At 39.7% G+C, this 16,044-nt stretch overlaps 1 protein-coding gene across 1 annotated transcript in view; it reads right to left on the bottom strand.

The window, feature by feature from the left end:
* Positions 1–16,044, bottom strand: part of SLC38A11 (solute carrier family 38 member 11) — a 28,662-nt gene that overhangs the window by 1,887 nt on the left and 10,731 nt on the right. Inside the window, exons 8-11 of the mRNA XM_069021554.1 lie at positions 5,184–5,254; positions 4,191–4,352; positions 2,370–2,482; positions 1,571–1,702 (exon numbers count right to left, since the gene is read on the bottom strand). Coding sequence (XP_068877655.1) covers positions 1,571–1,702; positions 2,370–2,482; positions 4,191–4,352; positions 5,184–5,254 — 478 coding nt within the window. The remainder of the gene's footprint in view (positions 1–1,570; positions 1,703–2,369; positions 2,483–4,190; positions 4,353–5,183; positions 5,255–16,044) is intronic.

The following is a 16,044-nucleotide window of genomic DNA, read 5'->3' as shown; positions in this document are numbered from 1 at the left end:
AATACCCGAACTGAACTAAAATATTTAAGATAATCCCATGGAGGAGTTCAGATATAACACTGCCTTTAAAAGAATAAATTTTTTTTTAAAGTGGAAAAATCATATCAATATCATAGGAGTTCAAAGAATTCTGATCATTTTAACATTTATAACCTGATTTAGGTTGACTTCCCTATGAAAGCAAAGCTCCCTTTGATAGAGTAGAACCTTTTCTCTCACTAAAAATTCAGCTCCTCTTTAAATGCTCTCTTAGGGACAAATAAAAAGCACTTTTTAAAATGCTTTTTGTAGTAAAGCCACTGTAGGTTACTATATGAGTTACATGCCAGAAGAGAGCAATTTTATGTAGAAATTTTGAATGTTTACTTTGTCCCATACTTAACAAACACTATGTTTCAACTTAATTATGGCAAGATAGTAATCCAGCCTATCCATTACATCATCATTTGTACAAAAGTTCCAATATTTTTATGGTAGAACCTGCTAACAGTAATCAGTACAGACATCAAAAATAGGTACATGCACAAAGGATCTTCTCCATGAAAACTAAGATTTAGGTCTGTGAAGTAACACAAACCAGCATCCCAGTAAAAGAATAATGAAGCAAAATCTCTGCCCCTTTGACTCCCATATGACCAAATAGATTCCCTGGGGAATTACCACAAGGCAAACACAATGGCTTCTGTTTTGTTTTAAAACCAGAAAGCAGGGAAAGAGTAAGCAGGGTCAGAGAAACAGCATCAAATGCCATCTGTGGTGAAGAGCCAAAAGACAATTCTGCTGGACAGAAACCCAGCTGAAAAGACAGATCACCTTTCTTTCACATGTAAATACTCTGTCTATTCATTTTTCTCTACTGCTGGATATCAAGACTGAACAATCTTTCTAGGTACAATTATTACAACCAATAGATACCTACAGCTGTATGGTCAAACTGTCTCTTAAAAAGGAAAAGAAAAAAAAAACCCCAAGATAGGAGCCTGGCTATCAATTTCTATTTGTAACTGAATAAAGCTATCAGCTTGACTACTGACTAAATGCTCAGGAAAAAAACCCCACTACATTGATGGAATGCTTGCTTTTGAGGGAGTTGTATATTTCCAGCGACCATCTCTGTGGTCTTGCTACTACTGGTTCTTTCTTTCTGCCTCCCTTTGTTTTTTGCCCCTTTGGCCCAAGGCAGTCACTAGAATCTGCCCCAGCGTTTAGTAATTTGCCAACTTCATCAGAAGCAGGGACTAGAGAAAGAAATGCTAAATTCAGTACCACTATACAGTCTGGATGAGTATTTTAGTAATTTATGCTGTGGTTTAAATACATTTGGTAAGTCATAGCCTCTTGCCATATCTACAAAACTGTTCTAAAACCCTCCCCAACCATATGAATTTTACTTCGTAACTTCCTTTCACCTTTAGTTATCTGATTTTGAAGCAGTGAGTAATTCCTTCTAACATTACTACTGACTACTATGTCAAATTACATGAGATTTGCAGCAGAGCTGTGGATTTTATAAAGCTCTGCTTTATTAGTAAGTGATTTATTAAATAAAAGAGTATACAGGTTCACTTACATTCAGCTCTAAGACCATTCCAAGGCAATCATACATTAATGATACACCAGTCGCCACAGCAATGATAACTACTGTCACAACAACATGGAAAACTGTTGAGAGGTTCCCATGGAAAAACACATTGGCAATCACCTGAAACAGAACCACAATTTTAAACCTTGATTTTTCTCCTTATGTTATGAAACAGCTTACTCCAAACCTTCTAACCTTAGGAAACAAAAGGAATGGATGAGAAAACACTGGCTGAATTTTACTTACCTTGCTTCAAGAAAACATCTTCATCTGCTTCCAAAAATAACTCATAACAATCATTACTAAAATTGCAGAACACTTGCCAGATTGACTTAGTTATGCCTGTAGGATTTTAGGATTTACTCTTTTCTCAATTGCCCATTATAGAATAAATCCACTTACAATTATTTATTGAATAGATGGATTTCCTAGATGGAGATACTTCTAAAAAGGAAAAGTATTAAGCATGAAAAGTATGCTTTTTTGGCTATTCTCAACACAGTAACAACAATGTCATTTATGCCAAACTTGGCATTTTAAGCAGTCCTGATATTATTAATTACTAATATAATGCTGACTAATATTACAATGAATGTAAAACAACATTCTATGGCCAGTGTCTAAACAGTACAACTAGTTCCCTGTACTCATTGCATGTAGTGGGATAAAATATGCTGCTATTTATCACAAATGAACCATAGACTTCAGCTACAATATGTATTAATAATGTGAGAATATTATTAATGTGTAATAACAGTGTTAAAGGGAAAATGTAATAAATTCTTACCTCTCTGGTCACAAAACATTCAAGGGGGAAGGTCAAAATTACAGTAACTCCATAACAAAACCTTCCAAATGTAGCAAGGTTGTCATCTCTACAGTAGTTTTCAAATATATCTCCTGAGGTATAGCAAAACACCAATTAGCTTGAACTTCACATCATTTACCTATATTTGCAACTTGAAGTGCAGGTTACTGGAGTAACTGAGATTTATTGAACCCCTCTTCTGACATGTAACTAGAAATTAGTTACAGTCACAAGTTACATCCAGGAGCAACTTTCAGCTTATCCTGCTGGTAGTAGTGTCTTTATCTCAAGTAGCATTAATCTTCAAAAAATATTTTCAAATATACATATCAGAATTTGTCATCTGTTATCCTCCCCATACCATAGATTTTGTATGAGATGCCAGTGTTTGATTAAATAAATATGTGACAGATTCAGAAAGAAAGCTTATGCGTAAAAGATAAATTTTCCCTAAAAATGTGACTCCTAGAACAACAATTACACAAAAAAAAGGTGAGAGAGTTACCTGTGGAGAACTGCCTTTCCCTGATAGCACTTAATCACAGCTAATAAGCTGTAGAGAAGAATTTCAAATATTCTGACCCCAAAAGCCCGTTATAAACATATAGTTTATTACCTAGCAAATCTTATATCTAACAACAAAAGCATCACTATAGAATTAAAATAATCTTGCTTGGTGTTTACCACAAAGAATCTGTAATAATGATCTCTGAGGCACAAGAGACAGGGCAAGACAGTGATCAGATGAACTATCAGGTCTTTTTTATGCGAATACGATGCTGTTTTATGATTTACTACTTTCAGGATCACAAGGGCACTGAAGAAGCAATAAGGTGTTAATTTTAAACAGCCAAAAGATTTTGACAGGGGAGACAGAAGGGAAGATGGAACCTGCTTACACAAGAGTCATACTGAGGGGAGCTGCAGGCAGAGCTTTCTATACCTGAAAGGTCTCAACCAGCCTAAACTCAGTCTACCTAGAGTACTTCTAGGACAGTGACTTACTTTGCTGGAGTAAGCACTGGAGGCAGGAGAAAAGGACAGATAAACCAGGAATCCCCATCCTACAATTTCTCTGTTCTCAACTAAATGCTGCTGCTCATCAGAAAAGGAAAAAGCTTGGAAGCCTTCTCCTACAATCCAGAATGTCACTATGAAGTAACAGAAAAGATGCTTGCTTATAAAATGTGCATTTTTCCTGAAGAAACTAATGCACTGAAACCAATTTACACCTTGTTCTTATGAACATACCTTTTTAACTTCAACAAAATGTTAAATAGCATGATGCACCATTAATTGTATGTATTTATGTGTATTTATATACCCACAGAGAGGACAGTAGGATTAATAACAGCAGAACAGCTGTTGCAAAGATAGGAAATATCTCTAACTCTAGGATGCTATAATAGCACAGACAGGAAAAAAATGTAAGAAAATATACAGGAATATATACCAGATATTCTGAAGGAAATTTTTGTTCTTACTGCTCTCTGCTGCTGGACCATGTGGATAACTCATAGCTGTTTAGACCTCAAAGTGTTTTGATGATGGAAGTATTCAAAGGGGACTTCCACTGGTGAGATTTATGCTTGAGAATCTGACACCTATTAGCCTGTAGCTGACGTTTTTGTATCCTGTTTTGGTTGTTGGGTAACTATGAGGAATGTCCTATTTCTGTCCAAATATATTACGTTTTTTGCATTTTTACAGTCACCAAGATGTTTACAGAAAAAATCAGACAGCAAGGCAGAAATGTAAGGATTATAGCAAGCACCAAAATTGAGGGATCAAGCAGTTTACCTTCTGTGTATCCTGTAAAAGTCATATATCCACAGGCAGCAAACACTACACTGATGACAAGAGCAAGTGAGACAGACATATGTGTGACTTGAGACCAGTTCTTTAATGTGGGTTCTTCCAGAGACCCATATATTAAAAAGCTGTTATGATGGCAGATGAATGCTGAAACACACATGACAGTTAAAGCAAATATATGAATTCATGCATAAATGCATAGAGACACAGCACTGTTTGAATCCACTCATTATTAAATACAAACATTAATCTTGCAATGAGTGGCAAAGATAAATGGTTTGAACCTTTGCTTGCTTATTTGATTTGATGAAGGTTTATATTCATCCCAAGATGATTCTGATTACATTATCCTTAAATGCTATGCCATTTCCCACCTTCCACATCTCAATTCCACAGCTATTTCCTCTTCCTGCTCTTCTTTTACTTAAGAACCCAGCAGCAGATTTGAGAAGTTTTTGTTTTTTTTTTTTAAATCTACACAGCCATTTGCTACTTTCAGACTTCATATGGCATCCATTTTAGGCAGCAGCAAGCATTGGGAGGCCTCAGATTATCACAACATTAACAAGAAATAATATACCAGATCCTGCAGGCAGGAACAGATTCCAGAATGAGGAGACTTTTCTGTTAGAGGTTACCCAAGGGAATGCAGAACAATCCCAGCCCCCTCAGTTTATCAGTTAGACTAACCCATTGATGCAGGTGCTTTAGGATGACCTGCACAGGTGAGCTGGATTCACGTGCACACTGTCCCTGCTACAGTGGCAATAGCCTCTAGGGCCAAATGGACAATGGATGAGGTTAATGTCTTACACAATAACAATGACATTCATATGGATGAGTCAGTCAATTTCTTTTTTTTTTTCTCTACACCAGCGTAACATGAATATTAAAAAAAAAAAAATTCTTGGTTCAAAATATTAAGTGATTTCTTACAATTGATCTTAATGTGAAAAAAAAACTGAAGAAACCACTTACCAAATGACATCACCCCAATGGCTTGTACTGCATTTGATTTTGCAAATATCCATGCATTTTCTGATTTGGGTCTAAAACAGACATTTTAATAGATTATCCTCTTTTCAATTATCAGTTATTAAAAATTACTCAATATGCTGTAATGCAGAACTGCTGCAAGACAGATCTCCAGAACCCTCTGAAATAGCCCGTGTTTATCGACAAGTTGAAACCAGGGAGATACCTTTCTCACCTCCCTTGTTTTGATTCAAGTATTTCTGTAACTAGTGTTTACAGTCAAAAATGCCAGCCTGTTTCAGTTTCGTAAACAAGCTCTTCAAGTCAGCATATACCAAGAAACAGTAACATGGAGGGTAAAAGCTGTTACTGATCCTGACTAAGGTTATCTCAACTGAAAACATCCTCTGACTATTTAGAGGCAATTTCTACCTTTGAATTTAAACATGTAATCCAAGCAGTCTAGAGATACCTTCTTACTAGGCTACAAATCAAGTGAAGGAGTTTGCCTTTCTTTACACCTGTTCCTCATAGTAAAGAGATTCTGCTACTTCCCAAAAGATAAAAGAAAGTGTAAGAGAGTACATGGAGACTTTTACAATGAGGCAATAATGTAATATTCCCCACACCCCCTCCTCTAAGATACGCTCACAGATTTGGACCTGCAGCAATTGCAATGCTTAGAGGAGGACCATCAGCAAACTTTGTTAAAAACCGTTTACTACATGAACTTGGAATAAAGAGGCAAAAAGAAAAAATAGGGAGGGACACAAAACATCCTTTTCCAGAAGTACAATTTGCTAAAAACATCAAATGAAATCCACAAGCTAGTTAAATATTGAATTTGTAATATTAAAGCACAGACAATGAAAATAATCCAGAGAAGATTGCTCATAAAAAGTTGGCTGCTGCTAACCTTGATTCTCTGTTTTTATTTAGAGAGAAAGCTGCTGCCACCTGAGGCTTTAGCTGCTCTTTTCCTACTGCCCTAGGAAGCAGTATGGCACTCAGGCCAGTTCTGTGAAGGTAACAATGGCAGTGTTCTCTCTCCCTCTCTTTGGTGATCTCTCCCTCTTGCTGGTTTTGACAGCTGCACTGGCATATGCTATGCCAGGTTTCAATGCTTTCAAGTGTCTAAGTTACATCTTCAGCCCCTAAAAATAAACAATTTTTTTTTAAAGTAATAATAATAATAAAAAAAGTAAAAAAAAGTTGCAGTTTCCTCTTCCAGAACTCATATCTTACTATTTCTTGAGTTCAAATAGTCAATCCTTCCTTTTTCACATTAATAAAACCCAGATTTACAGTACCTAATGCACATTTAGTTCAGACTTAGAGCAGCTTTTCAGCTCTTAAGCTGTGGTTGCTAAGCTTAACTTTAAAGTGAACAGAACCTGAGCATAAAATCAAGCTCCTTTTTTAGTCCTCAGGTGCAGAATATTGTTTTGAACTGCTGTAACATACTGCTTCAAGCCTTAAGCAGCTAAGTATGGCCCTCCTAAAATATCCTCAGACTCAGCATGTAGATGTAAAGTACTAGGGATAAAATAGAGCTATCTGGCATTTATCTTGTGAAACAGGAGTTCTGACCCTCTATAGATGCTGTTGTTCCTTACTTAGGCTCCCTTAACTTGATGCCACTGATTTCAAATCACTACCCCTAGAGATGAGTCCGGAAAATTAATATTAATAATTTTTAATGTATTTCAGGAAAATATTCACATCTGATTGGAAAAATTTCTAAAAAATACTACTTCAAAATAAAAAGAGTATAAAGGAAGCTAAAACTACATTTGTTCCATTCTGTAACCACTAGAGGTCAGCTTTGATAATAAACATGCAAAATGGAAGTTTGTTTTATATTTTCCTTTGACAGCAGAATTTATCAGTTTTCTTTGACTCTTGTCTAGTAATAATTAAGTTAGATTATCTAATACCTTATAAACCAAAATATTTTTAAATGCATGGAAATAAGGAACAGTTTTTGTCTGAAACACATTTAATTTCTGTGAAAATGGTACATCCTGTGCGATGTTATTTATGAGCTCCTACAAACACAGATTTAAAAAAGAGAATTCAGAAAGCACATAAATTTCACTTGAAACATTTTGAATAAAGAGGCCAAATAATTTAAAAAACCAAATCACAGTAACTGGTTTTTCCCTTGCACGGTGTTAGCTTATGCACTAGCAATATGCAAGAGACCAAGATAATTGCTTTGCTTTATGGAAGAATGGCAAATCAGATTAGGAGTATTTGGGGAAAAAATCCAAAAGAACAAAATCCTGCTTATTTAGCAGCCTAAGAAGATAAATTCCTTCCATTCTAGTTGCAGAACTGAGGAACAATTTCAGATCCCTGATTTGAATGCTACCAGCAGTTTGTAATGTCCTACAATGTATGCTGGTACAGATGTGCTGTTTTCTACACTAACTCATATACTGCTGCATGTGCTTTGAAGAACATTTTCATATTGTGGGAATAGAGGGATCTCATGCAATGAAAGTACAGAGTAAGAAATATCATTTCTGAGTGTTTGGAACTAAGAGTCAACAGCTCTAGAGCTGTGATCACATCAATAAGAAATTACCCCCAAGTTCAGTCTGCAGAACACACAGACTTATGAAAAGCTCCTGGGAAAGGGTGCAGGTGACATGAAAGTGTCTATAAAAAATAAGACTTCACAGAAAGACTCAGAAAGAGAAAACTGTGTCAGAAAACAGTAGGTGTTAGTTATGGAAGAGTCATATAGTGAACAATCACATAAAATCACTCACAAGTCTAACTTGTGGAACTAATGGAAACATCATCTCTCAAAGTAAACATACACACACTGATATAAATATATACATCTCTGTAGGCAGCTGCATACACACACTGTGTCAAAAGAATACAGCATAACATTACACCTGTTGTGGTTTTTCAATCCTGCTGCTACTGTTCAAGATGGATTTTTTTTTTTCTTTAATGGGACCTTTGTTCTGACCTACATTCTTGTTAGGAGTTATTAGGGAAAGATTTTAACTGCTGCTTATACAAGAATAGCATTAGCTGTGAAAATCTGTGAATGACAAAACCAGCTAGCTCTCTGCTTCTCACTCAGTGTATAAAAGCAGAGGCTATGCCTGCATGAACAGGAAGGTTCTTCATGCCGAAGAAGGAGTATTAGTCGAATGAAATAAGAGAAGAAACAGATTTTTGATACTAAATGCACTTGCTGACAGCTGCACTATCATATATAGTAGAAGGTGAAACACAAAGTAAAACCTGAGATGTAATTTAATTGTCGTTCTCAGAACAAAAATAATAAAAGTTTGAGTAAAAAGACAGTCTAAGGGAGCTCCCAGACAGGAAAAAGTCTTAGCTGAAACTAAGACAAAAGCAAGACAGTCTGAAGGTAGTGAGGCCTAGCAATGAAGAAGACGTAGAGGATAAGAAAATAAGACTTTACTCAGTCTACTATATATGTAAGTGAAAATATACCATAATAAACATATTAAAAAGTTCTAAAAGTTTTGAAAATATTCATGTTTATCTACATAAAAGCAGGGGAATTGAGAAGAACAAATAAACAGGCAACAGTTAAGACATCCAACAGGGTAAGCATCCAGATCATGAGTAAGAGTTGGGCAAATTTGTTTGGCAGTCTAAAATGGCCAATCTTCTACTTCTTGTAAAACACTTGCAGCATAATAGTCCCCATCTTAAGATTGATGCCATACAAAAATCTTTTCTGTCATTTATGTAGAAATGCTGCCAAATATAATACAGCAGAAGAGTGCATAAGAAGCAAAACATCTTTAATGAAGGCAAGAGAAATATCTCTGATCTCAACCAGCTAGTGGCTATGAAACATTGAGTCAAAAAAGAATGGTAATTTCTAGAGAGGAACAAAGTAATAGTTTTGACAGGGGAGCTACATGTTGGAATGAGCAAAAGACTTCCATTGTTTTGGACTGAAGATCAGTGTCAAACTGCCAAGTTTAGGTGCAAATCAGCAGTTAACAATATAATCCAGGAACACCTCAGATTCATTCAGGTTTAATTCAATTATTTAAACATTTAGGAAATTAATTGTAGAATTTCAATTTAATTCTATTCTAAGGTAAAATACCTTTCTAGATATTTTTCGAACTTTAAAAGTTTAAAAATACTGAAAAGTTCATAGATGCTGAATATAACTTCAACCAATATAATGGAAAGAAAATGAGTATGGCTCACATTAGCCTTGGATTTTATATTAATCAAAGTCATTTTGTGAAAGAACACAGACAAGACAAAGCTATTATCGCAGCCCCATATCTACAGCTACTTTAATTCCTCTTTCTTCCTGAATGAATTACTTAACAGTTCTGTAAATATAACATAGCTTAGTTGGGGTTTTTTACATTCATCACACATTAAAGTTTATCTTTGCTTACTACTGGATTTTTTTTTAAATGAAGGAAAGAATCAGCTTTCTACTTTCAAGTTTTTTCCTGAGCCCTTGGTGTTTTATCCCTGTGATCAGCTGCCAGTTGGGTAATTCTCACATCCTCTTTATATGTCGCATATGCTACACATATATGCTCTTGAAGTTTTTCATAGACATTTATGTATTATGGAGACACTGACATCATAATATTCTTGCAAAAGAACAACAAATTAAATTAAAATGATCCCTCTTTATAAGCTACATAAAATATTTTTTTTACAGCAATGAATGTTAGTTTCAGGTTTGAAGCATGAAGTTATTCCATGCAGTATTAATACACGGCGCATTTACGAGTTAATTCTCAACTATCTTTTTTGATCACAGTAGGTAAATACCCAGCTATAAGCAGATGGGAATAAAGATCAGGTCATCAAAATGTCTTTTTATCCAACATCTTAAAGTACTGAGAATGAACTCTCAATAATCCAGAACACTGGATTTTATCTGCAGGGTTATTATGTCATTCAGTTAACAATAATCATATGGATGATAGTTATCAAACCCAAAACTGAAAAAAAGAAGTACCTCAGTTTTATATTTGTCATAAGACGAAATAAATTAAACCAAGTAATCCCGCATCTTAAATATATTTTGTTTTTCTCATGAGAACATGACAATAACATTCCTAAAATGTCCTTGGACAACCTGCTCCAAACCCAAAGCAAATAAAGGGGAAAACAAACAAAAAAAAAAAAAGAAGCAAAACTTCTGTACTAGTTTGAAAGCAAACCAGTGAGAGACTCGAAATCAGAACTATAATTTAATAGGAAAATTAAAAATAAATGCAATAGTACAGAAACACTGACAGAGTCAGGATACAACCTGACACCCTGTCGGGCAGGGTGGTGGTAGCAGTCCAATTAAATGGTGGCTGCAGTCCTCTTGAGGAGATAGATATGGTTCTGATGGTTCTGTTGAAGCAGTGATTCTGTAGAAGGGTCTGGTCTTCCTCTGACGGTCCAGTGGTGGTTATGTAGCTCTCGTTCTCTGGGAATCCAGTAGGTAAGGGCTGAGTGTGGTGTTCCAAACCTCAGATTATATCCAGGCAGGAATGCTTGGTTCCTCCCCCTGGGTGGAGCATCTCACAATGGGATGGTGTAATTTTATGAGTCATGCAGTGAGGCTAGATGGCTCATTAACAGAAAAAGTATCTCTCCAGAAGGAGCTATCAGGGATGGGTCACAGAAGAGATAAAGAATGCTGCCCCACCTGGTTTTAACAGATGGTGATAGAATACATACTTTTGGTTACATCTTACATTGTAACCTAAGACATTATCCACCCCTTACTCTATTACCATCTGCATCATACCCAAATCAACACCCTCTTTACACTCTACTATATACAATGAAACCTTACTCACAGTTCTCACTTAAGATTATGTCTCCTTGTGGTACACAATGGGTTTCCCCATCTTTCTGCATTACTCACAAAGTGTAACCAGGTCCCTGAGCACAAACCATCCCACTGGATGGGTTTGCCTTTGACTGAGGTGGGAGTAATCCAAACAGTCTTTCCTAAAATACCTTTCATGTGTACCACAGGGACTTTTTCTCCATCCAGTGTGTGCAAGGGTTCATTCAAACTGGGCAGGACCAGCTTAATTGATGGACCCTCAGGTATTGATCTGGCCTTTGCTAAGTTCACTTCCCAATTTTTGAAGGTCCCCCTGCCAAGTGCCTTCAGGGTGGTCTTAAGCAGTCCATTGCAGCGTTCCACTTTCCCGGCAGCTGGTGCATGATAGAGGATATGATAGATCCATTCAATACTGTGTTCTCTGGCCCAGGTGTTTATAAGGTTATTCCTGAAATGAGTCCCGTTGTCTGACTTGATCCTGTCAGGGGTGCCATGTCTCTACAGGACTTGCTTTTCCAGGCCCAAGATGGTGTTCTGGGCTGTAGCATGAGGCACAGGGTAGGTCTCCAACCATCCAGTGGTTGCTTCAACCATGGTCAACACGTAGCGCTTGCCTTGGCAGGTTTGGGGAAGGGTGATGTAATCAACTTGCCAGGCTTCCCCATACCTGTACTTTGACCATTGTCCACCGTACCACAGAGGCTTCACCCGCTTGGCCTGTTTGATTGCAGTGCAGATCTCACAACTGTGGATGACCTGTGAGATGCTGTCCATGGTAAGGTCCACCCCTCGGTCACGGGCCCATCGGTATGTTGCATCTCGTCCCTGATGACCAGAGGCATCAAGGGCCCAGCGAGCTAGGAATAATTCTCCCTTGTGCTGCCAGTCCAGATCCACCTGTGACACTTTCACCTTTGCAGCTTGATTCATCTACTCATTGTTACAATGCTCTTCACTAGCCTGACTGTTGGGTATGTGCGCATCCATGTGTCGAACCTTCACGTCAGCCTCTCTACAAGGGCGGCGATGTCCTGCCAAATCTCAGCGGCCCAGATGGGTTTCCCTCTGAGCTGCCAGTTGGCCTTTCTCCAGTGAACCAGCCATCCCCACAGAGCATTAGCTACCATCCATGAGTTGGTGTAGAGATAGAGCCTTGGCCACTTCTCTCGTTCAGCAATATCCAAAGCCAGCTGGATGGCTTTAAGCTCTGCAACCTGACTCGATCCACCTTGTTCCTCAGTAGCCTGTGCAACTTGTCATGTGAGGCTCCATGCAGCATCTTTCCATTTCTGGATAGCACCTACAATTCAGCAGGAACCATCAGTGAAGAGGACATATCATCTTTCACCCTCTGGTAGCTCGTTATATGTGGTGCTTCCTTGGCATGTGTCACTTGCTCCTCCTCTTCTTCAGAAGATAATCCAAAAGTCTCACCTTCAGGCCAGTTCGTTATAATTTCCAGAATCCCAGGGCAATTAGGATGTCCTATCCAGGCTTGCTGGGTGATCAGCGCAATCCACTTGCTCCACGTGGCGTCAGTGGCATGATGTGTGGAAGGAACCTTCCCCTTGAACATCCAACCCAGCAGTGGTAGTCAGGGTGCCAGAAGCAGTTGCACTTCAGTGCCAATTACCTCTGAGGCAGCTCAAACCCCTTCATAAGCCGCAAGAAGCTCTTTCTTGGTTGGGGTGTAGTTGGCCTCAGATCCTTTGTATCCCCAACTGCAGAAGCCGAGCAGTCATCCTTGAGCCTCTCCAGGTCTCTTCTGCCACAGGCTCCAGGAACGACTATTCTCCCCAGCCACAGTGTAGAGCACATTCTTCACATCTTGCCCTGTTCTGACTGGCCCAAGGGCTACTGCATGGGAAATCTCCTGCTTAATATGTTCAAACCCTTATTGTTGTTCAGGGCCCCACTGGAAATCATTTCTTGTGTCACAAGATAAAGAGGGCTTACAATCGTGCTGTACTCTGTGATATGCATCCTTCAAAAGCCCACAGCTCCTAAAAAGCCTGGGTTTCCTTCTTTTTGTTGATTACCTCTGTCAGGATCTGGTAATGTCCATCCTGCTACTTGACTCCTAGAAACTGAATTTCTTGAGCAGGTCCCTTAACCTTACTTTGCTTAACGGCAAAGTCAGCTTTCAGAAGAATCTGGATAATCTTCTCTCCTTTCTCTAAGACTTTCCCTGCTGTGTTCCCCCATACAATGATGTCATCTATAATGTAGATGTTCTGGAGCCTCGCCCTTTTCCAGTGCAGTCTGGATCAGTCCATGGCAGATGGTGGGATTGTGCTTCCTCCCCTCGGGCAGTCAGTTCCAGGTGTACTGCACACTCCTCCAGGTGAAGACAAACTAGGGTTTGCACTCTGCTGCCAAAGGAATGGAGAAAAAGGCATTAGCAATACTGATGGTTGCATACCACTTCTCTGTCTTGGATTCCAGCTCGTACTGAAGCTCCAACATGTCTGGCACAGCAGCACTCAGTGGTGGCGTGACTTCATTCAGGCCTCAGTAATCCACTCAGTCTCCATTCTCCACTGGACTTACACACTGGCCATATAGGGCCGTTAAATGATGAATGAGCCTTGCTGACAACTCCTTGGCTCTCCAGTTCATGAATCATCTCATGGATGGGGACCAAAGAGTCTCTGCTGGCGTGGTATTGCCGACGTTGCACTGTTGCTGTGGCGATTGGTACCTGTTGTGCTTCAATTCTCAGCAGTCCCACAGCAGAGGGGTCATCTGAGAGACCAGGCAGGGTATTCCATTGCTTGATGTCTTCTGTGTCTACAGCAGCTATCCCAAAAGCCCACCAATGTTCTCTTGAGTCTTTGAAATATCCATTTCTGAGATAGTCTATGACGAGGATGCATGGGGCCTCTGGGCCAGTCATGATGGCGTGTTTCTGCCACTCATTCCCAGTTAAACTCACTTCAGCGTCCAACATTGTCAGCTGCTGGGATCCTACTGTCACTCCAGAAATAGAAATGGATTCTGTTCCCACATACCTTGATGGCATCAGGGTACATTGAGCGCCGGTGTCAACCAAAGCTGTGTATCTTTGTGGGTCAGACATGCCAGGCCATAGCATCCACACAGTCCAATAGATCCAATTGTCCCTTTCCTCTACCTGGTTAGAGGCAGGGCCCCTCTAATCCTGGTTATGGTACATGTTGCTTTCCTCCTGTAAATATGTTCCTGAGGTCCCTTTAAGAGAATCAGTCATATTATCATTCCTATACCATCTGGGGTTCTGTCCATGAGAGACTGGAGCAGTGTTGACTCTAGATGAGCTTCTTGTGGTAGATGTTCCTCTTCTTAATTCATGTACCCAGGCCACTAAGGAGGAGGTGGATTTTCCATCCCACTTCCTCATGTCTTCTCCACGCTCCTGAAGAAAAAAATAGAGGTCACCTCGTGGAGTGTATTCTCTCTCTTTGGCTGGGGGGCGTCTGCTCCTAATGGCAGAGACTCCTGTTGGTTCTGGCAAGATGTGGTAAATTCATTCCTTAAGCTCCTTTCTCAGTTTCTGGTGGCCCTCTTCAGTTTTCTCTTCCAAGCTCCAAATGTGCTCAGCCAGCTTTGTTTCCACAGATGAAACATGGACGTGTAACAGGGCAATGACAGTGTCCTCGTAAATTCTTAGCTTATTGACCAATGGTGCCCACCCTGTCCTCTCCTTCCCTCCATTGCAGCGTTGCCAGGTAACGGGAGTATATCTCTGGTTTGCAAAGTGCACTGGACACCATCTGGGCTCTTAGGGAATCTCTCATCTTCTGCAAAAATTATCTCCAGCACAGCCAATTCCCTCAGGCATCAGATACCTTGTTCCATTGTGCTCCATTTTCCTTGGTGCACCTGGAGGTCTTCTTTACAAAGGTATCTGTCCCGTACACTTGCCAGCACTCGCCGCCAGAGGCTGAGAATTTTCTGGGTTCTCCCGATCCCCTCGTCAATGACCACATCCCGGGACAGAGATCCCAGTTGCCTGGCCTCACTTCCATCCAGAATGGTGTCATTGGCTGCAGCGTCCCAGATGCGGAGCAGCCAGGTGAGGATGGACTCGTTCGTCTGGCGGGTGAATTCCCTCCGCAGGTCACACAGCTCACCCAGGGATAGCAACCGAGTGATGATCTCCAGCTCTGTCTCTTGTGCTGGGTGGGAAGGTCCAGCTGCCTCATCATCAGTCACTACACGGACTGATTTGCTTTTTGATTTCTTCTTCTGGATGGGGGCATCTGCTACCAGCTTAGGCTGTTCTGGTTCAGGGACGGTTTGTGTGGAGACGCTGATGGTTCTTTTGGTTTTTTTCCTTTCTGTGACAATTTGTGTAGATGTGGTGCCTCTTGGTTTGCTGCATTTCTTCTTCTCATCCTGAGGATGCAGGGCCACACTGCATTGTTCTGACTCTAAGCATGGTGTATACAGTGCAGGTCATAGAGAAAAAAGAAAACAGATCTGACAACAAGATTATGCCATCCTTGACATCCAGAGGGAATTCAGTATTTTCAAAAACTGCTGTGTCAGGTCTGAAAGGCTGGAAAAAAACATTCTCTACTCTTCCCCCCAGGGGCTGGGTGTGATTGTTGAGGAGGTCCCAGACGTAGCAGGTCAGACTAGGACAGGCAAATAAAGTTGAGTATATAGTCTGAATGATGCTCATTGCCTTGGAGGTTGTCATGCAATAGACATAATAAACCAATAAAGCAATTTTTATACCATAGCCTGGTCTCAACAGGAGCATTACAACAGGCAGGTAGTTCCTCATGTGCAGAAAAATATAAAGAGCTAGGTACAAGACCCATGTAAGCATCATGGTGAATAGGTGGTTTCTATAATACAAAATTCTAGTTCTGACTTCTCTCAGAACATGCCTCACACTGGATGCCAAAAGATGTACTAGTTTGAAAGCAAACCAGTGAGAGACTCGAAATCAGAACTATAATTTAATAGGAAAATTAAAAATAAATGCAATAGTACAGAAACACTGACAGAGTCAGGATACAACCTGACACCCTGTCGGGCAGGGTG

Source organism: Aphelocoma coerulescens, chromosome 7, assembly GCF_041296385.1.
Source record: "Aphelocoma coerulescens isolate FSJ_1873_10779 chromosome 7, UR_Acoe_1.0, whole genome shotgun sequence".
Taxonomy (NCBI): Eukaryota; Metazoa; Chordata; class Aves; order Passeriformes; family Corvidae; genus Aphelocoma; species Aphelocoma coerulescens.
The sequence above is the reverse complement of the archived record's forward strand: the minus strand, read 5'-3'. Positions and strand labels throughout refer to the sequence as shown.